Genomic DNA, 12,619 nt, shown 5'->3' with positions numbered 1-12,619 from the left:
TCTGGCTGGGACTGACCAACCAAGGTGAGGGTCAGGCCAGCCCCAGGACTCCTGTCAACTGGATTGCAGAGGGGAGGGGAGATGAGATTGGGCTTGGGGACTGCCTGCCCGCCTGCTCATCCAGCCCCCTCCCCTTCCCCCAACCTCTGCGCATTTGTTTCCTTTCAGAAGCGGGGCTGGGGCTCTCCGACAGGGCAACAAAAGCAACTTTCCTCAAGCCACTGCCACCTGTTGGGTTTTCACACATTGGGGGTGAGTGGGGGGAGGGAGCCGCTCCCCTTTCCCAGTGTCTGCGGTGTGCCCCTTCTGCCCCCCCAGGGCCTGGGATTCTCTGTGCCGCCCCCAAAGACGGGGCTCAGGAGCCGGAGGGGGTGGGAGGCCTGCGGCAGCTGGAAGGGGAATTGAGTGGGAAGGGGCCGGGGCTGGCAGCCGGGAGAGAGTTTGATGGATTACTCTGCAGGCCGAGAGGTTTCTCCGTAATCCCCCATTGTGTCCCGGCCTGCAGCCCCCTCACTCCCTCTGACAAGCTGCTAAGCAGAAGGCTTCCAGTCCGAGGGAAGAAAAGGCAGCGCAGCGGGGCGATCTCCAAATCCCTGGCCTCTGGGCCCTGGGGGAGGCAGGAGCTAGGGAGCGAGACTGGGGTGGGGTGGAGCCCCCTCCCCTCCGTCCAGCCCTTCCTCCTGACAGTCCCTGGGGGTGAGGGGTTGCCTTCTGAGCAGACTTTCGGGGTGTCCGGGGGGTTTCTGCAGATCAGTGCCTTTTTTATAGGGTGGAGTTGGGGAGAGCAGACTCTCACTTCTGTGGAAGTTTGAGCCCCGAGAACCAAGGAGAACCAAAAACGGAATGTGGGTAGGAAGGCGCTGAACCCAGGCAGGGTCTCCTCCTGCGCCCCCCCCTCCCCAAGCTGCCCAGGTAGCCACTCCCACAGCACCGCATCCCTGACCTGGGGCTGAGATGGGAGTTACTGCCTCACAAGGATGCGCCTTTGCAGGCCTCCTGGCTGGCCAGCACTGCCTCTTTCTGGGGTACCCTAGGGCCCCGCGAGGGTAGAGCTCATTTCGAGAGTACAGTGTGCTGGCTTTCACCCGGTAAGGCCAAGGACATTTGTCCCCTGGAACTGAGGCAAGGGTTGGGTCACAGAGATGCGGGGCTGGTGAACCCCGGAACCTAGAGGGCCCGGAGAGCTCAGCTCGGATGGGATTCTAGGATCCAGTCCCGTGTGGAGGAATGGGGGTCCCCCCGTCCCTGCAGCCTTGTAGCCTCCACCTGGGCTTCTCCCTCTCCCCTTACTGGCCTGTGGCCTGATAGGTGTCGACAGCCCAGGAGATGGGGGGGCTGCTGGGGAGACAGGCCGGAGGGCCTCCACCCCTTTCTGTAGCTGAGTCACTGTTGCAGGAGGGAGCCCCCCACCCCGTTGCCTTCTCCGCAGGAGGGGCTGCCTGGGGGCTGTGAAGGGTAGAGGAGCGTGTGAGAAAGCTGGGCCTCTTTGTGAGCGTGGAGGGAGGACGGGGGTCGCCGAGCTGCTGGGGTCAGGGTGGGGGCCCCGCGTTTGATGTGCCTGGGCGGGGTAGGGGGACGAGGCCTGCATAAAGAGGCCATAGAATTGCTGCCTGACACTGGCCCGAGGCGGGGCTGCCCCCAGCCGGCTGCTCTGGCCTCTGTCTGTCAGCGCAGGGAATCCGCTCCCTCTAGCTCCACCTCAGTCGTCAGGGTGGCAGGAGCCCCTTTGAAAGCCCTCAAAGGCCTCTTTATGCGTCCCTCTGACCCTCCTTTCCCGCAGGGAGCGACCGGGAGTGGGCTCTGCTTCTCCTCCCACCTCCTCACTCTGTCTTTTGAATTTTGGAGAAAGTTCAGGCCAAGTTTGCTCTGGCTGCTTGGTTTCATTTCCCCACGCTTGCCCGTGGCCTAACCCCGCGTGGGGTGTTCCAGCCCGAGAGGCCGTGCTGCAGTGCCCCCCCCCCAGCCCCTGCCAGCTTTGAAACTTTAGAGGGGTTGCCTCCTTGGTGGGGGGGTCTGGCCAGGGTTCCCTCGGTGTGGGTGGGGATGGGGTGTCCTCAGGGCTCACACCGCCCACCCCCAAGCTGCTTTCAGCGCTGTGTTCTTTGGGTAAATGTTTCCCAGGCCCCTCATGATGGGGTGGGTGCCAGAGGGTTGCTCGTTGGGTCTCCTGCTACGTGGGGCTGGGCTCACTGACTGGCCCAGCCTGGGTGCTTGGGTTCTGCTCCCCCAGGGATGAGGAAAGGTGGCTTGGGGCAGAGCTCCACGGGGGTTCCTGGAGGTCTTGGGTTTCTTCCAACCTTTGTGCTGTCCTGTCATTGGAGGACAGATGCTTGGAGCTTGAGAGAGACTCATCCTCCCTGAAGGCTGCTGTTCCTTCCAGGAGGTCAGGCCACACTCCCCTTTTGGTACCTTCACCTCTCTCCTCTTCCCGCCTCCTCCCTACCAGGTGAGCCCTGGGAGGCAGCTCTTCTGGTTGATCTTCTGTTTGCCAGACAGGCAGAGTGCTCCAGGAACAGTGGACAGGATTTGAGTCAGAAACACCTCTGACACCGCAGGGTGTTGGGGAGAATTGAACTCTGTCTCCCTGCTGTGTTCCTGAGGAAGACAGGGGAGTGCCCCAAACGGGGTGCCAGCAGTCAGCTTTGGTGGGAAGCGTGTCCCTGGGCTGCAGGGGGGAGTGATAGCCAGGAAAGTGGTTCTGTTCTCCTACCTCCTGGAGCCTGGGCACAAGCCTGGGCAGGGCCTGAGCTTCACGATCGTGCCCTGGGGGGATGGCAGGTGGCTGGTTAGCACCATGGGAGTCCTTTGTGGCTCCTTCCACACCAAGGACCCTGGAGTGGGGCTGACGTGGGTGAGCCTGGGGCTCTGAGGAACGTCCTGGGTGGGGGGAATCATTGGAAGGGAGAATATTCTTATGGGCTTGGAATTCCTTAGGCAGTTCTGCGCTGGGAAGAATAAGCTCTAGGGGTGGCAAGGGTGCCCTAGTCCTTGGGGCACAGTGCAAGTCAAAAGAGGGAAGATGGGCTTTGCAGCCTAAGAACAGAGGGGTGCTGGGCTGGGCTCACTTCCTACCCTACTCCTTTCAAAGACTTCTTCTCCTGGCCTGGCACCCAGCCCCCCCTTACCTGGTGAAGAGGAGGAGAATGCAGGCCAGAGGAGGGAGAGGCAGGCAGCTAATGAGCTATCTGCACTGAGGGAGGATGGAGGGAAATTCCCCTCTTCACCTCCTTTCGTCTTTTTTAAAAAATTTTATTTATTTATTCATGAGAGACAGAGAGGGGGGTGGGCAGAGATACAGGCAGAGGGAGAAGCAGGCCCCACGCAGGGAGCCTGATGCAGGACTCGATCCCAGGTCCCCAGGATTACATCCTGGGCCGTAGGCGGCACCAAGCCACCCGGGCTGCCCTTTTTTTTTTTTAAGATTTTATTTATTTATTCATGAGAGACGTGCAGAGAGAGAGAGGCAGAGACACAGGCAGAGGGAGAAGGAGGTTCCCTGCATGGAGCCCCCTGTGGGACTACATCCCCGGATTCTAGGATCATGCCCTGGGCCGAAGGCAGGCACTAAACCGCTGAGCCACCCAGGGATCCCCTCCTTTTGTCTTTTTGTCTTTCTCTCCTGTGGGCTAAGGAGGGTGTCCTGCCTCTTCCTGGGAGCATGGGGCTGGGTCAGGGAAGGGAAGAGGGCAGGTGGGGTGATTAGTCTTTTGCGCAGAGCTGCAATTCACTTTGAACAACAGGGAGCAGCGAGGGCTTGGGAATGGGGGCAGGATGTGGGTGAGTCAGGGTCTGACAGTCTGTTTGCTCAGGGAGGACCTGGTCCCTTAACCCACAGCAGATGAGTGTCCAGGGCCTCCCCAGACCAAGAGTGGGGAGGAGAGTGGGCTGGAAGCCTTTTGACCCAGAGCCCCTCCCTCTGGGCTGGAGACCACCACCCCCTCTTGGTCTGTGTGCTATCTCCTGCCTTCCTTGTGGGGGGGATGCAGTGACAGGGAAGGAGCTTGGCTCAGAACTGCCCAACTAGGGCTGACCTGCGGCCCCCTCCCAGCCCCTTTGGGGACCCCGGGGGTCAGTATGTTACCCTCCTCCCCATGGCACCCCCATAGGAATTCATGCCCCTTCCCAAAGTGGATGGCCTGGGTCTCAGCAGAACTTTGGGGAGGAGGCTGCTGGTTGCCCAGCCTTCCGTCCTGGTCTGCCAGCTGCAAAGCCTAGGAAAGCGGTTACGGGACACGCGCATCTTACCTGGGATTGATGGCCATCTGGTTTCTCTGCAGCGTATTTCAGAAGGCACCTACCACGTGCTTCTAAGCACACAAGGCCCTGGGCGCCCGAGTGTTATTTGAAGAGATAAAAGAAGTTGAAGTGGCAGATGATGAGATGCTGAGATTGGACGGGAATGAATGAGGGCTGACGGTGCCCCACTCCGGTGGGGGAGGGGCCGGGGCAGGACTAAGGGGCTGAACGCTAGCTGGGAGCCGGGCCCTTCCCCTTCCCGGGAACAGTGCCCTTCCACGGGAGCCGGGCCCTTCCACGGGAGCGGTGCTCTCCCACGGAGCGGTGCCCTTCCACGGGAGCGGTGCTCTTCCACAGTGTTTATGAGAGTGAATCAGTGAGGCAGGGGAAGGCACTCTGAGCTCCACAGGAAGTTCTGTTCCCACCTCTTTGGGGTGAATGACAAGTCAGGGGACTTTCACCTTTTCTCATGAAGGCCCACCTTCTATACTCCTCTTCATGACTGACTTGATTATCCCTCTTTTGTGGTCACTCCTAAACAGAGCAGACTGCATTGGGGACTGTTGTCAGGAAGCAAGACCTGGACGCCAATTGCCTGGGGGTGGGGGGCACGGGGTGGGTCTCTATGCATGGGCCGGCCTAGCAGGAAGGGCTGCGTGGACTTCTCTGCTGAGAGCAGAAAGAGGCTGCTGGGAAAGTGGTAGGGCATCCTGCCAGTGCTGGGTCACTGGTGTCATTATGGTTGCCACCAGGTGGTGCGGTTTCATGCCCCTGTGAGGTCAGGACCTGGGAACAGGCCCCATGTCCCCTGACAGTTGGGCGCTACATGTGGGAATGTTTCTTCCCCACCAATGTTGAGCACGGAGAGAAACTCCAGGGAGAGGTTTACAGGCCTAGGTTCCTCCAGGGGAGCCCTCTTCAAGTGGTTTCAATGACAGGTTAAAACCCAGCCCAGCAAACCACGGCCTCTCCTCCCTTCCCCCTTGTCCTCGTCCTCGGGGGCTCCAGTTATGGTGCAACGTGGCTTGTGGCCAGGCAGTGCGGAATAGGAAGTGCTACTCCTAACAAAGGGGGATTGAACAGCCCAGCTTTGGGAAGTGGAGAGAGAAAAGCAAACAAACCAGGCCTGGCAGAGGGTCTCTCCAGAGGCACCTTGATAACAGAGCCTGGGGAAACTGGGAATTCAGTTGGTTTGATTTTTTTGTTTTTTTCCTTTTTTCCATACCAGCAGGCAAGAGCAATGGCAAAGATATTCCAAAACAGAAAAAAACTGACATCTCTTTGGCTCTGGAGTATGCTGAGGTTTAAAAATCATATTTACCTTATTAGTTATGTCAGCCTTAGGCTAATATTAACATGCATTTCCTGATTGGCAGTAGGGGGTGGCACAGCCACACCGTCAGCCTGGGAGTGAACAGGACTCAGGGAACTAAGAGCAAATCCTGGATGCCTGGTTCCCAGGATTTAACACTCTGTGTTGGATTGTCCCTGGCCTTTTAGGATCTGAGTGATGAGCTATGTCCCCGCCAAGACACCCCATGGCAACAGGCATTTAGCATGGGCTGAGGCGCTGGACCTGCACAGAAGGCTGGCAGAAATGGGCCGGTGGCTGAGGCCGGGACAGTCGGTGGCAGCAAGGAAGAGAGGCCTGGGCGTCTGGAGCAGGGCTGAGACACAGCAGTGGCGGAGTGTGTGAAGGGGCCAGAGCCTACCCTGCCTGGCCTACCATGGTCCAGAGGCTGTGGGCCAGCCGCCTGCTGCGGCATCGGAAAGCCCAGCTCTTGCTGGTCAACCTGCTGACCTTCGGCCTGGAGGTGTGCCTGGCTGCAGGTATCACCTACGTGCCACCTTTGCTGCTGGAAGTGGGGGTAGAAGAGAAGTTCATGACCATGGTGCTAGGTGAGTCGCCACACCTTCCTAACCTCCTGTTCCAGATACAGGACACCCAGGAAGCAGGGCAACAGTGCCTCTGCCCAAAGAAGGAGAGGTAGCTGCCTGCTGGTCCTGAGCCTATGGAGCCAGTGGGTGGGTGGGCAGGCATTGCTGGGGAGAGGGGTGACAGTGGGGTGACGTGGGCTGGGGTCGGGGGCAATGGGTAAAGAGCCTGTGGGCATTCCATGGTCACAATACCCCGGGCCCCTACACAATACCTGGCGCATAGGAGACACTGCTCTTCACCACTGCCTTTTCTAATTTATATCTGTTACGCATTTGATCCTTACAACAAACTTTGAGGTCCCCCATTTCACAGAGGAGGTAATGGAGGCTGAGACGTGGTTGGGTGACTTAGCCAGGCCAGAAGGCTGGCTACTGATTAGTAGGATCAGGGTCTCCCAGCTGGGGCTCTTTCTTACCCCTAGAGCACGGGCTGGGCTCTTGACTGCAGAGCCCAGCCCGTGTTTTGCAAAAGCCATAGAAGGCAAATGGTCACCATGGGGTGGCTCCTGGGATCATGGGCTCTGGAGTCAGACTCCCTTTGGAAACTACCCCTCTTGCCCCACCTCAGTGCCTGTGCAGTTGTTCTGGGCATCAGTTCACCCATCTGAATGCAGATGGGGCATTAGTGATCCTAGCTGCAAGGACTAAACTAGAGTGTGTGAGACAAACTCCGCAGTATGTCCAGCACCGAAGGCCTTGCCTGTGACAGGATCGTGATCATTTCCATCCTTCCCCAGGAGGTTGGTCCCCTTCCCCACAGCCCCTTGGGGCCCCAGCCTCTGGCTCATCACTCCTTGTCCTTCCTGCAGGCATCGGTCCAGTGCTGGGCCTTGTCTCGGTCCCACTCCTGGGCTCAGCCAGTGACCACTGGCGTGGGCGCTATGGTCGCCGGAGGCCCTTCATCTGGGCGCTGTCCCTGGGCGTCCTGCTGAGCCTCTTCCTCATCCCGAGGGCCGGCTGGCTGGCGGGGCTGCTGTGCCCAGATACCAGGCCCCTGGAGCTGGCGCTGCTGATCCTGGGTGTGGGGCTGCTGGACTTCTGTGGCCAGGTATGCTTCACTCCGCTGGAGGCCCTGCTCTCTGACCTCTTCCGGGACCCAGACCACTGCCGCCAGGCCTTCTCCGTCTATGCCTTCATGATCAGCCTTGGGGGCTGCCTGGGCTACCTTCTGCCGGCCATCGACTGGGACACCAGCGCCCTGGCCCCCTACCTGGGCACTCAGGAGGAGTGCCTCTTTGGCCTGCTCACCCTCATCTTCCTCACCTGCGTGACAGCCACGCTGTTTGTGGCCGAGGAGGCAGCGCTGGGTCCGACCGAGCCCACGGAGGGGCTGGCGGTCCCCCCAGTGCCACACTGCTGCCCCTGCCATGCCCGCCCGGCTTTCCGGAACCTGGGTGCCCTGTTTCCCCGGCTGCACCAGCTGTGTTGCCGTGTGCCCCGCACCCTGCGCAGACTCTTTGTGGCCGAGCTGTGCAGCTGGATGGCATTCATGACCTTCACGCTCTTCTACACGGACTTTGTGGGCGAGGGGCTGTACCAGGGTGTGCCCAGGGCCGAGCCGGGGACCGAAGCCCGGAGACACTATGATGAGGGTAAGGCTGCAGCGCTGGAGGGCAGGGAGGAGGCTGCGGGGGAGATCCCTCCAGCCCAGGGGAGGCCTGCAGTTGGGGTGGGCTGGTAGCTGTGCCTGGGCTCAGGTCTGTGCACAAGGTCCCCAGGGTGCCGGGCCGCTCTGCCTGCCGTAGCCATAGCACCTGGGGCGGCTGCAGGGCGTTTTCTCAGAGTCATTGCCCCAGTTTGACAGAAAAAGGCGAAGCTTCGGAAGCTTCGGTCAGGTCCAGGGGGGTAGAGGAGCTGAGGCCGGGTGTCAGGTCCGCCTGGCCGAGCTTCAGTGCGCCCGCTGCTCTCCCCGTTGACTTTCCGCGGTCCCTGGCCCCAGATCTTCCCTCGGGCGCACGGGGCGGGCCTGGAGCCGAGGGCGGCCCTCTGTGTTTCCCCTCACCCCCTTGGTGGCTGAGCACCGGCTGAGGCCCCCCACACCCCGAGAACACCTTCCTCCGTCCTTAGCCCAAGGCTTGGCCGTTAGAGCACAGGCTCGGGTTGCTAAGGGCGAGGGGGTGTGCACGGCGGGAACCAGCCCGGTTGGGTTCGCAGCAGGTGCAGCTGGCAGGTGCCCACGCCGAGCCTTTCCCAGGCTGCACGGCCTCCTCCTGCTGGGCCTGACTCCCTCCTCTGCCCCACCCGCAGGGGTCCGGATGGGCAGCCTGGGGCTGTTCCTGCAGTGCGCCGTCTCCCTGCTCTTCTCTCTGGTCATGGACCGGCTGGTGCAGCGATTCGGCACCCGGGCCGTCTATCTGGCCAGCGTGGTAGCCTTCCCCGTGGCTGCCGGCACCATGTGCCTGTCGCGCAGCGTGGCCGTGGTGACCGCCTCGGCCGCCCTCACCGGGTTCACCTTCTCCGCCCTGCAGATCCTGCCCTACACGCTGGCGTCCCTCTACCACCGCGAGAAGCAGGTACTCGGTACCCGGTACTCGGTACTCGGTACTCGTCCGGCCGCTGGGTGGAGCGGGGCGGAGGGCAGACGCGGCAGCCCAGGCCCCGGCCGGCCCCAGCCGCTGGCCAGTCCTTGGACTGGAGAGGAAGCCCGCGTAGCCCAGGGCCGGAGACGTGGGCTGCGGAAGGAGGCTGTAGATTAGATTCTGGGAATGACTTCCTGGTGTCAGGACTCTAGAGCGCTTGAGAGGATGATTGCAGGAAACGCGCGATCCTTCCTTGGGTATCCTGAAGAGGAAGGCCAGGGGAGGCCCGCAGTCGGGCTGGGTTGCCCTGTGTTGCTCTACAGGCCGAGGCAGGGGCTGCGTGCGTCGCATGACCTCTGGCACCTAGCCTCAGCAGCCCCAGTGGGGGTGGTTTGGTGTCGGCAGCAGCCCTCTGTTCAGGGAGGGGCATTGCTCTGACCCCTGCCCTGCCTTGGTCTCCAAGATGGGGAAGGCTCCACACTGCCCCTTCTCTTTCTGGTTTATCTTCTTTTTCTACCTAATTCTCTCTTTTCTTTTCCTGCCTCACATCTTTGTCTCCGTCCCCTTCCCCTGCCCCCACGGTGGATCTCTGAGCCTGGCATACCTGACACCGCTCTCCTGGCTGCTGTAAGTTGGGGGGCCTCCTTCCTGCTTGGCCCCACACTAACCAGCTCCTCCAGGGGCCCTGTTCCATGGGAAGTCTCCTGACCAAAGCTGTGTGGTCACCTGCGTCCCCTCCACTGGCCTCAGCCAGCTACAACCCTGGCTGCAGAGCTCTGCCCAGTGGGTAAGAAGCTGGGGTGTCCTGAGGGAGGAGATGCAGGCCTGCCCTCATGGAGCTTCCGGATCATAGGAAAGATGTATGTCTGCCCCTTGTAGGACATGAATGATGTAGCAGAGATATGCCTAGCTAGGAAGGTGGTTAATTGAATAGGTAGCTGCAGGGGTGGGGTGTGTGGAGGGAGAGGCCAGGATTTTGGTTGGGGTGGCCTGGTCCCTGAGATCCCTGTCAGCCCACTGATAACCTTCGTCAGCTTCTATTCTTCTGCCGCCCCAGTTGGGGGCTGGGGCCTGGGGGCTGGTGTCTGGAGGCCAGGCTGGGTCATATAGACTCGTGCCAGGGAACATGCTGGGGCTGGTCCTCCCCTCCGACAGAGGAGCATGTGTATCCCTAGGGGCCTCTTGAGGCTCCAGCCTCACTGGTCTTTCCGGGGGTGGCAGGCAGGGAGGACAGGTCCCATAGGCCCATTCCAAGCAGCAGTTGATGGCACCCTTGGCCCTATACACTGTCTGTACTTGCCTTGCCTCCTGGCTGTACCAAGAGCTGTCGGCTTCCCTTTTGAGCTCTGCCATGGGTCCTGGCTCTAGTGCAGCAAACTCGAGAATCTTTCTGTGTAAGGCACTAGCTGGCCCAGGGACAGTGGGGGATGAATTCTGGCCCCGTCCTTAAGCAGGAGGTTCTGGGCAGGGGCAGGCTACCCTGGTCTAAGGCGCACGGTGCATAGGAAGAAGGGCTTCAGCATTAGCATGGCTGGGCGATAGGAGTCTGGGAGATTCCTCTTGTTCCTCTTGTCCTGCAGGCTGAGTCTGCTGGACCTTCCCTGCCCTCATCTGGGACCACGGACCTCACAGTAGGCCTGGGACCCCGTAGGAGCAGAGCCTCTCTCTGCGAGGTCGAGAAGGATTTCCCAAGGCAGAATGGTGGGGGGCAGGAAGTAGGAGGCTTAGGAGAGCCTGTGTGTGGGTTCAGGTCACCGGGGGCCCCGCCTTTGGGTTTTGTTCCTCTGTTCTGACACGTCTCTCTCACCTCTCCTCATTCTGGCTTTTTTCTTTACCCTGGGGTCCTGTTCCTGTTCTCTTTCTGACTTGTAGTAGGAGCTTGCCTGCCACTTCTGGTTCCAGGAGAGGCTAGAGGAGATCTAGACTCTTGGTTTCAGATTTGTCCCCTCCTCATGCCCTGCCCCTGCGGAGAGTCCTAACTAGACCAAGGAGGGTCTGCTTGGCTTTCTTGGCTTTCACCTGCTGCACAGGTGTCATTAAGGCCGGTTGCCTGGTTTCTCCCAAGCCGGGATCTGTTCTCGGAGCTGGGATCCTAATGCTTGGGTACCTACCTATCCTTGTTGCCATTTTTCTGCCCCATTCCCCAGGTTTTCCTGCCCAAATACCGAGGAGATGCTGGAAGCAGTGCCAGCGAGGACAGCCTGATGACCAGCTTTCCATCGGGCCCCAAGACCGGATCGCCCTTCCCCAATGGACACATGGGTGCTGGAGGCAGCAGCCTCCTCCCACCTCCACCTGTGCTGTGCGGGGCCTCTGCCTGCGATGTCTCCATGCGTGTGGTGGTGGGCGAGCCGCCCGAGGCCAGAGGCATTCCGGGCCGGGGCATCTGCCTGGACCTTGCCATCCTGGACAGTGCCTTCCTGCTGTCCCAGGTGGCTCCGTCCTTGTTTATGGGCTCCATTGTTCAGCTCAGCCAGTCTGTCACTGCCTACATGGTGTCGGCTGCGGGCCTTGGTTTGGTGGCCATTTATTTTGCTACACAGGTAGTGTTTGACAAGAGCGACTTGGCCAAATACTCAGTGTAGAGTACTTCTGACCCGCTGAGGACGGGCCTGCCTCCCTGGGTCCTGGCCTCCCCCTCCCCCCCGCAGTGCATCCCCAGGTAGCCTCCTAGGGTCAGGCCCGCACCCCTGCTCCCCCTCTGCCAGGGTCTGTTGCTGCCAATGTGGCATGGCTCTCTGCTGCCACCCCGTGGTGACAAGGTGCCGAGTGGCACAGGTGGGGGCCTGGGGCTTCCCTGTCTTCAGGGCTGGCTGAGTGTTGGTCCGCACAGGCTTCAGTCTGGACTTCTACAGGCAGGCCAGAGGGTGGGGCCTTTCACTGGCTCCTGCACTGGAATGCAAGACTCTAGGGGGATTACCCAGGCCCTTAAGGCTCACAGCCAGTGTCAAGACATACCCAGTGAAGGAATTTGGAGAGCTGAGTAAACCACCTGGTCTCTCCCCTCCAAACCCCTTATCCCTTAGATTCCCTCCATGTTGCTCTTGCGTGGAAGTTTCTAGTGTGAAATTCCTCTGCAGGATGTGAGAAGGAAGTTATTTGTGGGTAAAAGTCTGGTGGGGAGAAAGGAAGCCACCTGGCTGCTTAGCACTGCCTTTCTACTCTTCCCCCACTGCCACATTTTATCAGGACGTGGCTTGTTGGCTCCTGTGTTGCCATCATAGGGACACAGGCCTTTAAATATTTAACTTATTTATTTAACTAAGTAGAGAGGAATCAATTCCCAGCTCTGCCATCTTGGTTTCTGAGAGGTGATTTCCCCAATGGGCCTGAGAGATGGCTGGTTTATTAGGCTGAGCATTGCCAGAATTGTCTTCCCCTGGGTGATTGGTCTAACCTCAGAATGCCTAACCCAGGAACTTGGAAGCCCTGTTTAACTCAGTGGATATCCCAAATCTCGTTACTCAAGGCTGGGGGGAGCTGGGGACATAGGTGGAGGTGGGGCTCCAGGTCTCAGCTGCCTCCCTAGCCTCCTCTCCCCTCTTGGCTCAGCCTGCCTCCCACCCTCTACTCCCCTCTGCTCTCTCTTAGGGCTTGGCTGATGAAGGAGCCGCCCACCCCTTTCCCCCACTGGCTCCACACCCCTCTTTTGGGCTGTTGCAGGACCAGACACACAGAGCGTGGCTCTGGCTCAAGCTTTTATTCGTCTCAGCCCCCAGGGCATATCTGTGCTTGGGGAATCTCGCACAGAAACTCAGGAGTACCCCCTGCCTAGGCTAAGGAGGTCTTATCTCTTGGGGGTTTAAGTGCCGTTTGCAATAATGTTATGTCTTATTTATTTAGTGGAGTAAATATTTTATACTGTATGTGAGCAATCAGAGTATAATGTTTATGGTGATGAAATTAAAGGCTTCTTATATGTTTCA

The 12,619-nt window shown here is 59.7% G+C and overlaps 1 protein-coding gene across 8 annotated transcripts in view; it reads left to right on the top strand.

Annotated features, from left to right (window-relative positions):
* SLC45A3 (solute carrier family 45 member 3) overlaps window positions 1–12,619 on the top strand; it is a 19,879-nt gene extending 7,260 nt beyond the window's left edge. For 4 of the 8 annotated variants that reach the window (XM_038586041.1, XM_038586040.1, XM_038586044.1 and 1 more), the window contains 4 exons: window positions 5,737–6,135; window positions 6,984–7,766; window positions 8,422–8,687; window positions 10,841–11,278. In XM_038586041.1, the coding sequence (XP_038441969.1) occupies window positions 5,964–6,135; window positions 6,984–7,766; window positions 8,422–8,687; window positions 10,841–11,278 (1,659 nt within the window). In that variant the 5' untranslated portion in view covers window positions 5,737–5,963. Of the gene's footprint in view, window positions 1–168; window positions 253–5,736; window positions 6,136–6,983; window positions 7,767–8,421; window positions 8,688–10,840 lie in introns of all 8 variants that reach the window. The other 4 variants (XM_038586042.1, XM_038586047.1, XM_038586045.1 and 1 more) reach the window with 4 other exon arrangements.

Source organism: Canis lupus, chromosome 38 (genome assembly GCF_011100685.1).
Source record: "Canis lupus familiaris isolate Mischka breed German Shepherd chromosome 38, alternate assembly UU_Cfam_GSD_1.0, whole genome shotgun sequence".
Lineage (NCBI taxonomy): Eukaryota > Metazoa > Chordata > Mammalia > Carnivora > Canidae > Canis > Canis lupus.
Note: the sequence above shows the minus strand (reverse complement) of the source record. Positions and strands in the feature narration are given on the sequence as shown.